Source organism: Syngnathus acus, chromosome 8 (genome assembly GCF_901709675.1).
Source record: "Syngnathus acus chromosome 8, fSynAcu1.2, whole genome shotgun sequence".
NCBI lineage: Eukaryota > Metazoa > Chordata > Actinopteri > Syngnathiformes > Syngnathidae > Syngnathus > Syngnathus acus.
Window position 1 is genome coordinate 5,003,658 of NC_051093.1, and position 16,966 is coordinate 5,020,623.

The 16,966-nt window shown below is 41.0% G+C and overlaps 2 protein-coding genes and 1 long non-coding RNA gene across 4 annotated transcripts; 1 reads left to right on the forward strand and 2 right to left on the reverse strand.

Annotated features, from left to right (window-relative positions):
• Positions 1 to 330: 330 nt before the first annotated feature.
• Positions 331 to 10,145, reverse strand: unkl (unk like zinc finger). Its single transcript, XM_037256762.1, has 14 exons — positions 10,013 to 10,145; positions 8,381 to 8,590; positions 7,722 to 7,898; positions 7,331 to 7,464; positions 7,095 to 7,230; positions 6,890 to 7,007; positions 6,717 to 6,801; positions 6,229 to 6,383; positions 5,962 to 6,139; positions 5,798 to 5,887; positions 5,495 to 5,725; positions 4,980 to 5,155; positions 4,633 to 4,890; positions 331 to 4,562 (listed from the first exon to the last, which is right to left on the reverse strand). The coding sequence occupies exons 1-14, from the start codon at positions 10,075 to 10,077 to the stop codon at positions 4,407 to 4,409; spliced, it is 2,169 nt and encodes a 722-aa protein (XP_037112657.1). The 5' UTR covers positions 10,078 to 10,145; the 3' UTR covers positions 331 to 4,406.
• On the forward strand, positions 3,106 to 6,814 carry LOC119125941. Its single transcript, XR_005098549.1, has 3 exons — positions 3,106 to 3,218; positions 4,974 to 5,752; positions 5,832 to 6,814. It is a non-coding gene; the product is annotated as an uncharacterized LOC119125941 (long non-coding RNA).
• Positions 10,146 to 11,019: 874 nt separating the features above from the next.
• Positions 11,020 to 16,849, reverse strand: gper1 (G protein-coupled estrogen receptor 1). Of its 2 annotated transcripts, none has more exons than XM_037256866.1 (2): positions 16,258 to 16,849; positions 11,020 to 13,119 (listed from the first exon to the last, which is right to left on the reverse strand). In XM_037256866.1, the coding sequence occupies exon 2, from the start codon at positions 12,848 to 12,850 to the stop codon at positions 11,825 to 11,827; it is 1,026 nt and encodes a 341-aa protein (XP_037112761.1). In that variant the 5' UTR covers positions 12,851 to 13,119; positions 16,258 to 16,849; the 3' UTR covers positions 11,020 to 11,824. The 2 variants fall into 2 exon arrangements, with proteins under 2 accessions (XP_037112761.1, XP_037112760.1); XM_037256865.1 differs by lacking the exon at positions 16,258 to 16,849 and adding an exon at positions 14,376 to 16,250.
• Between the last annotated feature and the right edge of the window lie 117 nt (positions 16,850 to 16,966).

Consider the following 16,966-nt stretch of genomic DNA (forward strand, 5'->3'; position numbering starts at 1 on the left):
GCTGCGTTAATGTTTTAACCCTCAGCTGCTGAAAAGTGATCTTAAAATTAATTGATTTTCAACCAGTGCAGTGCAGTTAGGCTGCCGCCTGGTGGTAGAACGACAAACTGCAAGGAAACTGAAAAGTTCCAAACATTTAAGAGTACTAAAATGCTTTTATGTATGTTTGCTTGAAGTTTTAATTTGCAAGATTAATATATCACTGTGGGAAAGCCATAACGCGCTTAATACATGTGATTTTTCAAAATGTATCAAGTGTATTGAACAATTAAATATCCCTGTAAAGGACTATAATCATGACTGCAATTTAATGGAAAGAAAATAATCACATGAGATGAAAAATTTGTTTAATTGTCCAGATGATAAAATATAATCTTGTGAACTCTGTAAACCATTACAACACTGTAGTGTAACAATTTAACAAGTGTTAACAAACTAGCCATACACTACAGAAAATATGCAATACACAATCATTAATGTAGAAACTGAAAACTGAAAAATAATAAAGAAAAAAAAAATAATCTGGTAGTACTCTAAGACTTGCACCTATACGGTATGTTTGTGTTCACAACACAGAATTTAATACCGACAGTAAACTTTTTGTGATTATCAGCTTGAATTCCTACATATTATCACAAAAAATATTTAAATATTCATACAGACTGACAGGAATGAACCCACTGAATCCAGTTTCCATTCAAGCACTCCAATAACGTAGAAAAAATAACCACCTTTAGTGCTAATACATTTGTTTTTATTGAATAGCAGTTTACAACTAGATGCTACATCAAAATGAATGAACTGAGCTCCGTAATAATAAGATTCCAGTGACCTCTTCATTGAATATCTAATTTAGAACAATACATTCAATATTTCAGGGCTTCAAAATGTTGATAATAATAATAATAACAACAACATGTCTACAGTACATGGAACGGCTGGTTCCACATTCAGATTCTTTTTTTTACTTCCCACAACAATCGTACTAGTAAGCATTTTCAATTCCAACATGACACTCATTACACACGATTGCATAAATCTTCAGGCTGGCGTGTTCATAGCATCCAAAAACGACGACAAACACTAGACTAAACAACTAGAATGTAAAACAGATTGAAAAGTATGCCGTGTACAGTTCATTTACAAAAATCTTCCTATTTGGTGCTTTTTGTTTCCCATTTGGTGCCAGATTGATCTAAATTATGTCCTTAGTAACTGAATATTGCTGTTTTTTTTTTTTAAGTTCTTGTCTTGTTTTCATACCAATCACACTTAATTGGCCTGTCCACTTGACTTATGTAAGGCACTCAATTTTTGGTTCCTAATTCTGGGAAATTTGACCATTTTTATCTGTCAGGATAGCACAAATTTTAATTTTAAAAAAGGCACAAAAAGTCATAATAAACCGCAGTGCTTACAAAGTGGACTTCTGGGATTGTTTTATTGGGATGAATTTCAGTCTGAATCTGCCACAGATAACCTCACTTCCTGGACACTGAATTAAAAGCACTGAACAGTATCATAAACAGTAGACAAATGAATAAACCAACCATTTAGAATAAAGAAAACTTCAAAACAAAAAAAAAAGAAAAGTGAAGGTTATGTAGCCACTTCAGTAGCACATTCAATTCCTTCACCGTTCTCAACGAAACCCTTTAATCGGCCGTAAAAACACCATTAGTCGAGATTTGTCTGTATTTTTAAACTCAACTCAGAGAAAAATAATTGACTACTGCTAATCGACTATTTAAGGTGGTAGGTGATTATTTTCCTTAGCCGTTACCAACCTACGTTTGTGACTGAAAGAAAAACTAAAAAGTACAGGTCTTTGGTAAAACTGCAACAAACACGGGCTCAGGTGCGTTGACGTTAAGAATAAAAGTTATTTAGCTGTTAAGTGAAATAGCAAAGGCCCTCCAAAATGGAATTCCACGTCTCGCGCGGGCATTCATTTGTGCTCCCCAGCGACACGTGGAGTCCCCTTTTAAAGAGGGACAATCTTTTGGAATATTTGCACAACATCGAGAAACACTTTGGTCGGTTACTCTAAATTTTGCATGAGACATCGTTATTATTATTATTAATTTTTTTTACAGGCAAAATGTTGAAGACCAAAGGACCCTGTCAAATTAAACAGTTTAAAACCAAAAGAAAAACAAACACTTTTGACAATTTACAGCAGTACAGGTCGGTGACATCATTGAACGGGCAGTTACCGAGATCCTAACGTCTTACAAAAGTCATTCAAATGATTTGAAAAGAATTTGTGAGGGACTGCGTGAATACTTTTTACAATAGTTATTAATATGATTTTACGTTCGAATGGGTCAGGCGTACAGTCGAACTACAGTCTGGCAGTGTGACACGATTACAGTCAATTATTATTGTCAATTTTCGTATGGCTCAAGCGGAAGCTTTTTAGGCTTTGTACATCGTGTAGGAAAATACAAACTATATAGAAATGAGTGGATGGAACTCATCCATTCGAAAGACAACATTGTCTCTTTAAAAAAAAAAAAAATTCTTAAGATTTAGTGCTGCCTTCGAGGCTGCCGGGAAGTCGGAAAGATACCGATCAGTGCTTGAGACAAGCTTAAATGCTTACGTTGGGTCTAAAGTTGTGATGCAAACAAAGACATGGCAAAAATCTGGACAAAAGAGAAAATATTTTTGGCTCTTTTTCTTTATTACAGAATAAAATACAATGAAAGGTAATTTGGGCTAATTTGTTGTTTTGGATGTTCATAAAACTCGGGTGTGTTTTGATTTACGGACAAAATGTCCGACTTCCCAGTTTTCTGGAAGGCAGCATGAGTCTCTCGTTCTAAAACAGTGGGTGGTCCTCTTTGTCGGGATTTACGATTGCTAGATCGCTGGTCCATTTTGAATCATTATAGCTACAGCCACGTCTTTAAGTCAGCAAATTTGTTTTGCGATTTTTTTTTTTTTTTCCACTGAGCACATTGGGGAATGTAAACTTAACAAGTAGCTTAATTCAATTATACCTGGAGACACTTTCTTTTGTAAAGCGAGAGCGAGTGTGAAAGAGACGATTCATTGACACAGTAGAAGGTCATTTTAGACGGACTCGATGACGTTAATCACGGAAATTGTCCTAATAGCTTTTTCTGTTTGCATACGGCCAGGAAAGAAAATCTCCAAAGAGCAAAAGCTGCACGGGAAGAGCACCGCGGCCTGCGAAAAGGACGCAGGCACTGGTAATGTTCCATTTAAAAAAAAAAAAAAAAAAGAAGAAAAAAAAAGAAATCTAATTAGCATAATTATGAAACTGGGCCTAAAATACATACACTATGGTCATGATGTTTAAGTCAACTTTTTTTTTGACACCAAAAACGAGCTTTTCTGCTTCTACAATTTGACCTTAAGGCACTTTTGAACTGGAGGCCGATATGTTCTCGAGGCTAGTTTCCTACACACGTAAAAGAGACAACACATGCTCCTCCTTAGAAATCTTTACAAAAAACAAAAAGTGACTGATTGAACCACGTGTAGCGTGTGTGCACTTTACACATATTACTGCTGCTGGTTATGCCTAAAACGCATCATAAATTTGCACTTGATTGTTTTTTTTTCCTTTCCAAAATGTATTTATAAACCTAACTATGAAAGTAGAAACTATTAAATACTTTGATTTTGCTATTAAATCTTAATATCCAGAATCATGCCATGATTTAACAACAGGAAACGTGAAATATTCCATTTATGTCTCACGGTACACACTAAAAAGCATTAGCTTATATGTATACATTTATAGGTATATTTATAAAAAGTATGACGAGTTAAAAAACCAAACAAATACCTACGAAGCAGCTTAAACAAAATGTCTACATACCCTTTTAATAGTCCCATGTCAACAAAGTGCTTGAATTAAGAAATCTTCAGGAAATTGGTCAGAATAATTGCTTGACTAGCTGCATTCATATTAGTTAATATTTGGGGGGGTTACTTAAAAAGGAACATTCAGCGCTAATACCTGAAAACCCTTGATCATTTCGCAATACAAATATTTTTGTTTCATATATATATATATATATACGTCAAAGATTCACTCTGCATAGTGTTAAATTTCACAATATGTTCTCCGCAAAATACAAGTGAATTTTTTTTTTTCGACAATTGTTCCTTTTTAACTAAAGCAGAAGTGGATGTGTCAAATTGTTGCCCATTTTAAGTGCGTATTTTTGCTCACTGAAGATATTGGCCACGTAAAATGAGCGAAAACCTACACATCCAAATCTCATGTACACGATTTGACGTTTTGATAAAGATTTATACGAGTCAAGCATCATTTCATTCAGCGTTTTTAACTGTTCTATGAAATATACAAAAATTTGCCATCTATTAGTAGTTTCTTCTAAATAGTACCTCTGGTGTGTGAGTGTGCATCACCACTTGAGTATTGTTGTTCGACAGTAGGGACATTCGGCTTTGCTGGACGCGCAGCTCTCGCATAGAACGTAATGTTGGCACGGCTGCAGCACGACGCAGCGGTCGCGCTTTTGGCAAACGAGACATTTCTTTGACTGAAGCAGATATAGGACCTGGGGGGGGGGAGGAGACAAACGTGACCAACGTGGGTTACGAACGCTCTTAGCCGTGTGTTTTTCTTACCCTGTCGATGGCGTCGAGGTCGTTGCGCAGCTGGTTCTTGAGCGAGTGTAGTTTGGACAGGGGCAGCTGGTCCAACTCGCCGTGGCTGCGCAGGAGCGGCGTTCCGGGCGCTCGGCACAGAGCGTCAAAGTCGCCCCTCAGGTTTTTCAACTTGCGCTCCGTCTTGTCACGTTTCTGCTCGGCCAGCTGCCGCTCCGCCTCCGCCGCCTTGGCTTGTTCCTTGGCTTCGTGGGCATCTTTCTGGCAGTTTTCGTACGCCTGCGGACAAATTGTTCCCAAATTAGGAATGACACTTTGATAAGAGGATTATAAAACATCATCCATTTTTTTTTTTTTTCAAGGCGTACCTGTTTGACCTGATGCCAGGCCTCCTCCCACTGTTTAATTTTCCTCTTGGCTTCATCCAGTTCCCGAAAGAGACGCGAGACGTCGCCGCTGCCCGTCAGGCTGCTGAAGACCGGAGACGGACTTGGTGAAAAGCTGCCGCTCACAAAGTCCCAAATGCTGCTGGCGCCGTTTAAGCCTGGACGGGTGGAAAATGGCAACAAACATTTTTTGAGTCACGACGACTACAAATCCTTCAGTTGATATCCGTGGGAAGCGGTTGATGGCGCCACTAATCTCAGCGCAAAAGGATTTATGTTAATGAGCTGACTGGAGTCAAGCTCAGAATATTTAAACTCTTGACTAGCAGTTCAAATAAATAATTTTCCAAGCAGCGTTTAGATGAGTAAATATTAAATCTAAGGGAAATTCCAGTACCAGTATGATCTTGTTTTACCGGAATAATATAATCAACTTTCCTATTCTAAACGTTACAAAGATTCAAACCATCTGAGTATTTCTACTATTTCCCACTGACCTAAGGAATTCTGGGAAGAAGAAGTAGGCGTTCCCAGCAAGCCATGCTCGTGCTTGGCCAACATGTTAGCCGTGTGGTTGTGATGCGACACGGCGCCGGACAGCAGTGACTGCGACTGCGACAGTGAGCTCAGCGGCGAGGTGGACAGCGACGACGAGGAGTTGAAGGAGGACGAGCGCGCCAGCGAGCCGGGAATGTTGACCGGGGCCGAGCCACCGAGCATTCTTTGACCTGCGATGGGCGCGATGCGATAAAGTGGTGACTTTGCAGCCAAACATTAGATTTGAATTTCCTCATACTTACTTTCCAGCCCAATATTGTTTTCTTGTTCTTCTAGCTCCTTCTCAAGCGACGCAACGTTGATGTCACAAAAGTTGAGGTCCAGAGCCGATCCTGAGTGGGGATCAGAAGTTTAAAAGGATTTTCATTTTTTTTTTTTTATAAATAAATATTCGACATCCTCATACCTATAACCGATTCCACTGTGTTGCTCCCGGGATAAAAGGGAGTGGCTTTTGCGTTCATGGTGGACAAGGTGGTCGGGGAGGAGCTGTCCGAGCCAATGCTGGAGGCCAAGCTGGACGTTATGCTGGAGGTGAAGCTCGACGCCAGCGGGTTCACAGCGCAGAAAACGCTATTTTGTGTCTGAACGGGGTCGGAGGGGACATGCAGAGTGCATGATTTAATTTCTTACAACCACAAAAAGAATATGGACACATTGTAACAGTACATACACTGGCCACTTGTCCGTTGCTGGTGTTGGAGCCGCCGGCCGTCGTCCACTCGCCGAGTGGACACTCGGAATACTGCTGAGAGCCCGGCTGGGAATGCGAGCTGGAATGTATCGCCGTTAGCAACGAGCTCATGGTGTCCTCGGCGGAGTGGATTCCTGAGGGGGGGGGGGACGTGACGGAATGAGACGGAGCCCCTATCTCAGGTGACTTTGAGCGAAAGCTAGCTGGACTGCTTCCTAGTCAACTTCAGAGATCTTTTTACAATAAAACACACATCTGTCCAAAACTGCTGATGCAGACATTTTCTAAGAAACAGGAAGTCACCCGCAGACTACAAACAAAGTGAAAACATTTTGTTAACATTTCGACATTGCCTGCGCTCCATTTGGTGCCATTCCAGTGATTGTTTATTCAAACTTTTATGATACTTTGTGTAAATTTGTCTCCTGTTATTTATTACTGTAAAAGTGCAAACTTGAATGACTCACTTTCCACGTGTGCAAAGGCACAAAATGGCCCCCGGGGACAGTAGCCGGTTTGTCGCATGTCGTTGCACTTGGTGGATTTGTAGATCTCGAAGTGGGGGGGGGGGAAAGAAGCAAAATTAGATACGGTACTAACGTCAGACATTCGTGTTGTTAAAGCTAAACTCGATAGCCACCTCTGGGTGAAACTGCTGCTCTGTGCGTGAGTGGCAATACTGGCAGGTGTCGCCGCTTTCGCATTTGGAAGGCTCGCCCCATTCGTCGCCATGTTTCACGCTGGGGCACGGAGTTGACCTGTCGTGTGATGTCACGTGACAATGGAAAACATTGACCTTTGACATCATCTCCATATTCTAGAATAATATCGACTTCATTGCTCACCTGTACTTGTATTTACGCGGATTGCGTCTGCGGTCCCGACTGTTGTGGTAGTGCGGACAAGCGTAGCCCTGTCGGCACAATCTGGGCGGTTTTGTGCATTGTTCTGTCTTGTAGTTTGCTAAAACAAAGTTGGTGTCTGGGAAAAAGAAAAAAGCAGGGCAAAGTCTCATCTTACGTACTCGTTAGAGATCAATTCAAAGTTAACAGTGCTTGAAATGAAGCGGCGTTTTTTTTACCTTGCCACCTGGGATCGTCCGTCAGGGTCTTCTCGATCATGGCTTGGCTGGCTAACACGCCGGGCTGCAGGTCGGGAATTCCTTCACTGGAGCCCAGCTGTCCGTTCTGGAGCGCCTCTTGTGCTTGAATCTCTCTATTGACACATTTTGATATTATTTTTACACGATTACTGGGTGTCGACCAACAAAAATTTTTTTTCACATTTTTGCCATGCATTCTAATACACAAATAATGAAAGTCAATAGAAAAGTAAAATAAATTTGTAAACATGCCTTGAGCTACACAGGCTGATATTTTGCTTCTAGTGTAAAACCTTAGCCAAATTAATTTGGATGAGAAAAGCCCCGCCCCCCTCCAGCAAAACAGGTTAATTTCTGCTTTTGTGGTTACCTGATATCATAAACAGGAGGTCGGAGATCGTGCGGACCGTGAGCAAAGGCGCAGTGGAGGCCGTTCTTCACGCAGTGCCCCCGGGCGTCTGTCTCGTGGATGCAGGTGCCCGTCTTGTAATAGCGGAGGTGGTACTTGCGCTCCGTGTCACCCGTGGTCCGGTGTAAATAAGGACAACTGACAGAGATGGGCACCAAACACATTTTTTTCCAGACAGGGAAAAAAGAAAAAAAAAAAAAAGAGTCCACTGTGAGTCCAAATATATTGCATTATTAACTTCTTGCATGCGCCGACTTTGCCATCTATCTCGAGTAGCAACAGTTGCTATGGCAACAGGTAAGGTCATACAAAAATAGCTGGCATTGTCAGGGGCGGCGTAGTGATGGCTGGAGCTTGATTTTTTTTTTTACCCCACTTGTTTTTCTTCTCAGCAATACGGCTAAGAAATGATACCATTGTGAAATAATGAAAGCAAATTTACAAAGTAATATTTCAGTAATAAGCTAAAATGATCGCCACGAAAATAATTAAATCAAACATCAGAGCATTTCAAGTTTTATAACATACCATCCTTAACTTCTTTTTATTTTTTTTGTTGGCCTATTATTGCAAATCCTGAAAGCATCTCAGCATCGCCGGCATCTCAACCGTCAACTTACTCGTCTCCATCCGGGCAGATGCCTGTGGTCTCGTCGTATTTGGTGCAGTAGACGTCGGGGCTGTAATTGAAGGTGCCGTCCCTACGGCGGATGGGTCTCCTCCGCCTCTGGTTGAGAAAGTGCCAGTGGAAGCACGTAAACGGTCTGTGCTGCGTGCACTTGTGCTGCAGGAACAGCGGGCACTGCTCGGTTCTGAACTCCTTCAAGTAGCTGAAAGGGACAATGCAATATTAACAAATTGACACGAAAAAGAAAATGCCAATTGTTTAGTTTAGGAACCTCACACTCAAACAGAGTATGTGAACGTATAGTATAGTTTGTGTTGTAGTAGAAAAATGTGAGTCACAATTGTAAGAAAAGATGACAGCGCTCATGTAATGAATGGTGAACACCATGTAAAAGAGCCATTGATGTTCAAGTTAAGCAACATCAAAACCTTGTTCTGAAGTTATATTTTTATTGTCAAACATCTCACAAAAGTCAAAATTTACATTATGCTTGACATGATTCTTGTCACGAAAAGCTTGTTTTCTTGGCTTGGTGGTTGCCTTTAGAGTAGAATAGAATAGAATAGAATGCCCTTTATTGTCATTTTACAACTTAGTTGTACAATGAAATTTGGAGAGCTGCTCCCTTCCTAGTGCAAACATTACAGAATTTAAAAAAAAAAAGTATAAAAGTCTGAATAAAAGTGAAAGATCTTATTTACAGTATAACTATAAGTCTAAGAATGAAGGTGAAAGATCTTATTTACAGTATGTTCAATGTGGGTATTTATATTAACATGAATGAGGTTTGTACAGAAAGTAAATAATCAATAGTTATTGCACGTAGTTTTAAAGGAGTATTGGTGTATTATAGCTGGTGTTGTTTTCTCTCAGTTATTTTAGGAAACAAAGTTCTACTATTGAACAAAGTTCTACTATTGATTATTAAGGCAAAGAAGAAGTTAAAAAAAACTTTTTGAAATATAAGAAAGCCTTTTTTGAAAACGCCTTTAAACGTTCAAGGCCACCACAAAGCTATAATGTCTTTAAGGACAAAGGATCTTAGCCATCAACGTCATACTTATTTGACATTTTTGTTTGGTGGACTGCTGTGATATTTTTCTGACGCAAAACGCCTGCCTCGATTCAATTAATGTTGGCAAACACTGTTTTTAAAAGACGCTGTTTTGGGTCACTGGCGTTAGCTCGCTATTCACGTAGCAGAATGCGCGCACATTCCGACGCAACCCTTGTGGGAATTCCTTGAGCGTACGTAAATTAAAGCACGTAGAAAGAAGACGGAGAGGGGTGGGGGGGACATAAAAATAAAGGCCAAGCTGTTGACAAGCACACGGGGGGCAGCGAGCTAACAGCTCCTGGCTAAAAAACGATCGGCTTGTAAAGTTCACGGTGCAAAAGAACACGTCGACGGGGCGTTTTAAGAACTATTCCGCTAAGGGCCAACATATCAGGGAACATTAAAGCGCTGTCGTCTCAAGCCCGGAGACTCGCAGTTTTTTGGGGGCAGTCACAAAGCCTTAGGAAAGCAGTATTCGTAAACGCACGCACATACGCAAAGAGTTGTAACAAAGCGAGAACGACGCAGAGTCGCAGAGGACGCAGACAGCAACGGTGCAATACTCACGTATAATGGGTTGGTTTCTCGGTTTGAGGAGACGCATTGGCCGCCGTTTTCGAAACCGACGGCATTTTCAGTCAAAACAATCAAGTGCGCATGCGCGTTGATCTGTTGCTCCAGCACGGCGAATCCACGTCCCTGACGAAGCGCGCCACCCAGTGGCCACCAGAAGATAATACAGAAGGACTTCAAACACGAAGGAAAAAAGGTTTCTTTTCTAAGTAAAATATATTTCTGTTTTAGAGTATTTTTTGTTTTATGGAATAACCCCCCTGTTTTTTGGAAGGGGGCGAAAATTCAAAACTTAACTCTAAAATCTGTAATTTTCACTCACCACCTCGATTGATATTAAAATGCCGATAACATCATATAGGGACTTCTTTGTCTTGTTTTCCTTTCTCTTTCTCCAATTCTATTTTTTCCCTTTCCCTCTCATAAGGGATTTAAATTTACAAATGCAATTATACTTGTAATCCATTATTCAGCCGCTGAAGTGCACCAAGTACCCTGCCTTGTAATTATGCAACAAGGCTCTTGTAATTGCTTTGGGACAGCCCCCCCCCTAACCCCCGCCCCGACACACAGACATTACAAATAGCACAATACTGTACATAAGTTACATAAGGGCAAAAAACTTTCTTTTGTATTTTCCCTTTTGTTTTTTAAAAGCAAATTATTAAAAAAAATAATGGCAGGCATTTATATAAAGAAGCCACGTGACATCACGTTTCTAAAGTCAGTACAAACTAATTCAGAGCTCTTAGAAAAATTTAAAATCAAACTTTGATGTTGAGGGCTTTGATACCATGTGAGGTCATGGATTGCTGTGGTGACTTGTTGTCCCTAAGTGAACATGACAGCATTGTTTTGGTCACAATTTTCATTTCTCTGGTCCCACATCCTGTTAAGACCACTTAAAATAGCTCTAATTAGTATTCATTATGCGGGACTGAGAGCAGAATGTCTTTCCTGCCCTGTAAAGACAACGACGCAAACATTACGTATAGCAGGAGAACGGACGTAATCATTTATTATTTTTGCAACCCTCTTAATGAAAACCAGTAAAAACAGTATCCCCTTCCATGTTACTTTCCCAGGGCTTCTGGTCTGCTTACAGCTGCAAAAACAGTTTTGTGGTTTGGTACACAAACAATCATCTCAGGATGCTTGTCATGACAAACATGTTGACTGTCTGCAGGCCGGTAAAGCTCTCATTTCATACCGTAACACGATCACATAAAGTCCTGTATAATTCTTTTTTTATGACATCATAATGCTTCAAAATGCTGAAAAAGTGCAATTGTTGTCTTTATTTCCAGAAATAAAATAAAAGAGCTGATGTCACAAAAACCCAGACAAAGGTGAGGGGAAAGTAAAATAGTTTTTTTTTTTAAATATTTCATTCTCTTTTTGAAATTGCATAACATGCTTGCTAGCCCTGATTAAATAACGTTTGTGACCCCCCAAGCCATACTTTGACCACCACCGCACTGCTGGACTGAACATGTCAGTTGGATTACAAGTATTTGACAGATACACGGAGCAAATAAAATTGTGTTGTTTATGTGACAGCGTCCTCTGTGAACGCTACGCTACGCTAACATGTAGGTCAACATCAAACGCAAAATTATGCGGGGGGGGGGGGGGATCTTGGCAGATTTCTTTGAATATTTTCTTGCAGCATTTAGGCAAGGGAACGTTTTGGTGTGGACCCAAGATAATATGTACAGAATCCATCTTTGGGTTTTTTGTTCATAAAGTGAGCAGGTGACTGAATCCATGAGGCGTAAATCCGAGGTATTGTTTCCCACTCTGTCCTTAGACCTGCGTCACCCCAGTCCTGACCGAAGGTCCCAAATGGAGACCGACGGCAGACCAGCTGGCCTTCTGCTTGACAAAGAGCTTCAGCTTATCCCGGAAGGTCTCGCCCAGAAAGCTGTAGATGATGGGGTTGAGGCAGCTGTTGGAGAAGGCGGCCAGGTTAACAATGTGGCCCGCCAGAGGATAGTCGTGCCACAGAGTGGCGGTGGTCCTACGGGCAGGGTCGGCCGTGCCCTGCAGCAGCTGGATGCTGATGAAAACGTTCTCGGGCAACCAGCAGATGAAGAAGACCAGTACCACCACCACGATCATACGCAGCGCCTTCTGTCGCCTGGCCCACAACCCGCGGTGCTTCTGCGCCCGCATGAGAATCCGGACGATCAGGGAGTAGCACAGGCCGATGACGGAGAAGGGCACCAGGAAGCCGATGGTCACCTCCAGCCATTGGATCTCGAAGACGTTGGCGAAGCAAAAGTGGAGCTCGCCGCGGTGCTGCGTCTGTACGATGGTGAAGGGCAGAAGCGTGGCCAGGATGGACGCCATCCAGATGAGGCCGCAGCTGAGCTTGGCGTGGCGCATGGTCCTCATCGGGCTGCAGCCCACCGAGCCGGCCAGCGCCACGTAGCGGTCGAAGCTCATCCACATGAGGAAGAAGATGCTGCTGTACATGTTGACCTGCAGGAAGAGCGACATGAAGGTGCACAGCACGGCGTAGTCGTAGTACTTCTCGTTCAGGTTGAACACCTCGATGAGCGAGTCGGCCACCAGGATCAGGTCGGCCACCGCCAGGTTGACGAAGTACAGGTCGGGGATGGTCATCTTCTCGCGGTGGTTCAGGTTGACCACCAGGATCAGGATGTTGCCGATGAATCCGATGGGGAAGAGGAGGACGGTGTAGAGGCAGGATAGGAAGAGACCGATGGCGTAAGACTTCTCCGAGCTCTCGGTGGAGTTGAATTCGTCGGAAGCGTTGACCGTGACGTTAACGTAAATCCACACCAGGGAGGTGGTTTGCACTTCCATAGTGGCTGCCGTGGGAACGTTTTCGGATCACCTGACACCGCTACATGGTTGGAGCCCGTCAACTGGATCATCCATCCTGATGGAGGAACGCTCCGTTGGCAATTGAGGGGGACGCACTCCTGCCGCAACCAAGGAGCACCGCCATGACACCTTTTGGCCTTAGCACACCTGAGATTGATTCGATGCGTCACTGGCCGCCGCTTTCCCCCCGCCGCTCCATCTTTATTCAGCCGATCTCGGCTGGAGACGATTCCGATGAGACACCTGAGCTAAGGAGAGAAGAGAAGATTAGAACCAACGCACCACAAATTAGGAATTTCTTTCCGAGGTTGGAACCAAACAGTATTAAGTTCACTTCTTGAGCCAGAGATTCACCAAGTAGCTGTTTGGAAAAATCTCCCATTGTTTTTTTTTCTTGTGTCCTAACGGGACGACAGACAAATAGGCACCTTCATTAAAATTCAAGCTTCAGGCTTAAGCAGATGCATTGAAATTCCTCCTCTAAAACCCTTTCGGCCAATTCCGGCTACCGCGTTGTCCATATGGCCGAGCGGAAAACAGCCATGGATACACGTTTTGGGCGGTTATCCCACGATTATTAAATGCGCAGCGTACGACGGCACAATATATATTATATTATCACTGTTGTTATTTAATTATGCGTTTTAACATTAACCGCTGTTGGTTGTCAGATGCTCCCCAGAGAAAGAAATCCTGATATCTGTTTAGCCAATATGACCTTTAACAAACATTCCCAGCCCGCAGGCTGCAGGAGAGGAAACTCTGCAAAATTAATGTACTCTTATTAAGACTATTGACTTTTTAAGCGCAGCATCATGTATGCACAAAAATAATAATTACATTTTAAGAGTTGAAATGATGCTTTAAGCCAAATTGTTGTGAAACACTCTCAATCAGAAATTCCAAGTCACTTTTTGTTGTTGTTTCTTTGCACCGTGCTATGCTAACCTAATAAGCTCGGAAGGATTTGAATTTAGTTTGCATGCAAATCAAACATTACCCAGGAGCATGAGAATAAAACACCAACTAAAATATTGAATATTGTTAGCGCTTTTTCGTACAGTATCGTCTGACAAAACAGCTGCAATACAGCAGACAAATATTGGTGACATCAATAAGGAAAAGTACAATAAAGTACAATACATGAAAATGACGGAAAGACACTTTGCAGTAGTTTCTATTTTTTTCTTGGAAAATACACAGTAGACATTTTCAAAAATTTTCTTGGAGAATATTTAGCCAAAATCACAATCGCATATTAATCTGAGTTAAAACATTATAGAAATTATATAATAATCTTTAACAACAACAAATTTAGGGGGACAAGTCAACTGAAATGAAAATTAACTAATAATGCAACTTGAGTCACATAAAAGAAGGTATTTTAAAGTTAATTATAAAACTGCACAAAAAAAAGTACACCATAAGTGTCATTTCCATGCCTTGGAATTCCCTCTAAAAACATCCCCTAAAATATGAATTATGGATCCAAAATTGCACTTACTTGTCCCCAAATTTGGTTCTCCTTATCCTGTGCCCAAGTCAGACAAGTGGAGATTATCAAATCTCATGTCCGTGATCCTCTGCCGCACCACCTGCTGTGAGTGCCCTCCACCCCCTTTTCGGAGAGGGGAGGAGGCGGGCCAACAACATGTCACTTGGACTTTTGACATGACGACTCAGCTTCCCTTTTCTCCCATCTTTAAAAGTTACATCAATTTTAAACAGCTACATCACTATTTATTAATATTAATTTTTTTTATGTATAGAATTTCAATTTACCGTTCTTGTACACAGATAAAGATTTTAATAACATAATTTAAAAAAAATACAATCTAATTGGGCGCCTGTCTGCGTCAATAAAGTGGACACACACCAGTACATTTGTCCCTGCATGGGAGCATTAATGCAGATTGAATCAGAATAATACAATTAGAGTAAAATAGAATTATTTTTTTTATAAGCAACTATCAGGACCTCTACTGTCACTTTACAGACTATTAAAAAAAAAAACTGTCGAAGACTAAATGGTCTAGTTCAGATCTAGAGTAAATACAAAAGAGGACCTGTTTCCAATTATGTCAGGTTTCAGTCCAGTAGGGACCCTGAATCAATAACAGTGAGCGTTGCGCAATGACACTAAAGACTTTCTGTGATCTAATTAGCCTTCAGGCACAAGTGAAAACGATATGAGCCAATATCTAATTTAATGCCTGACGAGTGACTCTTTTGGCACCTCCAAAAAAAAAAAAAAAAGACTGGCACAGTGAAGATTGCACTTCTGTCTCAAATCCGCTAGGGGGCCCTCTAACACAGTGTTTGATTGGAGTGAGCGCTCAAACGCTTGTTTAAAAAAAAAAAACAAGACTTGAATGTATACTGTAAGTCAGTCTTTTATGTCCACTAAAATGAATGATTTTCTATTTGAATGTATTTACGAAATACTTTCTTTCACATTGTCAATATGTGACGTGTAGAATTTTCAGCAGAAAAAAAATTGATTTAATTTTGGAATAAGGACGTAACATTACAAAATAGGGGAAACAGTCTGGACATTTTCACTGTCGTCAAAGCTATACTGTCCATAAAGATATACAATGCAGGTGCGCCTTATATACCGTCCAGTGACTTTAATCTGGATATAATGACCTTACAAGTGACAGTTGATGGCAAGTAATCGGGTTCAGGGCTGAGTGGGCGGTCTACCCGAGGGGAGGTTCCAACCATGAGTCTCATCTGCCTCCACTTAAAAGTCTGGAAGCAAACGATGACATCGCAACAACTCCAAGAGTCGCAAACCACACACAAATAAGGACAATCTCTCAACAGCATTTTTTTGTGTGTGACCTTAGCAACAAGGAAAAAAATCAACAAAAGGAAGATTAACAAGGGTGTGGACGGTTGTGTTTGCTTTTCAATAAGCAGTGTTGAAAAGGGATAACCGGCATTAAGTAATTAACTTAATCAAATAATTAACATTTCAGTCTTTGTCATTGACTCTAGCGGTCTTGTGAAAACAGGTAAAGTAGGTTTGGCTAAGAAGAAATATCTTTGATGTATATGAAAACATACACTAGTTTCCTTGAGGACTTGAAAATGTTTTTTTTTTGTCACACTCTTCGTTGAAGACTACAAGCTTAAAATTTATTGTTAAATGTTCACATTTTGGATGTAATTCTATTCTTGACCACTAGATGGCGGAACACAATTTACTCAATTTAATTTAAAAGTATTCGATGAAGAATTAACCCCAAACGTCCCAATTCTTCTTGAAATCTTTCTCGAAAAAATGTCAATCTCATAAATGACTTTACAAAGTTTGTTGACTCTAATCGTTGACGTTTTCGAAAAGCTCGTTTTTCTGAGGACTCAAAAATTGTTCTTACGTTAATAGAAGACGGTGAATCTTGACCTCGGGTAAAAAAAAAAAATCCAAGCTGACTCAAACACATAAAAAAGGCTTCATAAATTCAACTTGATGGCCAAACCAGACTTGTAAAACCAGGGGCCAATGTTATGGCCAGGTGCGAATGTTTCTGAGCCTTTGCTACCTTTCAGCGAGGCAAGAGGCTTCTTAATGAGGGAAAAACATCAAGAAAAACAAGTCTAACGTGTGCAATGTCACTGTGACCTTTTCCCCAACTGAGACGTCTTCATACCTTTTTTTTTTTGTTTGTTTCAAGAATCTGAAATTGAATTGTGCAGAGGGGAATGCAAAATTCAGGTGGAATAAGTTATGTAGAACTGTAATCATGAAAATTTTAAATGATTACATCAGTGCAAAATCATTGCCACAAGCACTTGGGTTTATGATAAAATCAGTCATCCACTATATCGACGGGTTCTCGGCCCATATATAAAAGGATTAGCTCAGTTTGGGTGGCTGTACGGTTGCTAGGCAACAGCTCCGTCCAGGTTAGACAAAGCTTGACCCCAGTGCCAATTTAATACCGTGTCATTATGTAAAGTAATTTTAATGATCCAGTGTTGCCCAACATAGCAAAAAACACACAATAAACGTATTATTAAATACAGAGTCTCTCAGGAGAGAGCATTTTAAATATGGTATTACCCAAGTCTACCTAATAAAGTGAC

What these genes read in the sequence shown, in the direction of transcription:
- unkl (XM_037256762.1), bottom strand. Translation starts at nt 10,077, where the DNA reads ATGCCGTCGGTTTCGAAAACGGCGGCCAATGCGTCTCCTCAAACCGAG. An exon ending in GGACGATCCCAGGTGGCAAG is followed by an intron (nt 7,231 to 7,330) that starts GTAAAAAAAACG and finishes TCTTTTTCCCAG; the next exon opens with ACACCAACTTTGTTTTAGCA. An exon ending in AGCAGCAGTTTCACCCAGAG is followed by an intron (nt 6,802 to 6,889) that starts GTGGCTATCGAG and finishes CCCCACTTCGAG; the next exon opens with ATCTACAAATCCACCAAGTG.
- gper1 (XM_037256866.1), bottom strand. Translation starts at nt 12,850, where the DNA reads ATGGAAGTGCAAACCACCTCCCTGGTGTGGATTTACGTTAACGTCACG.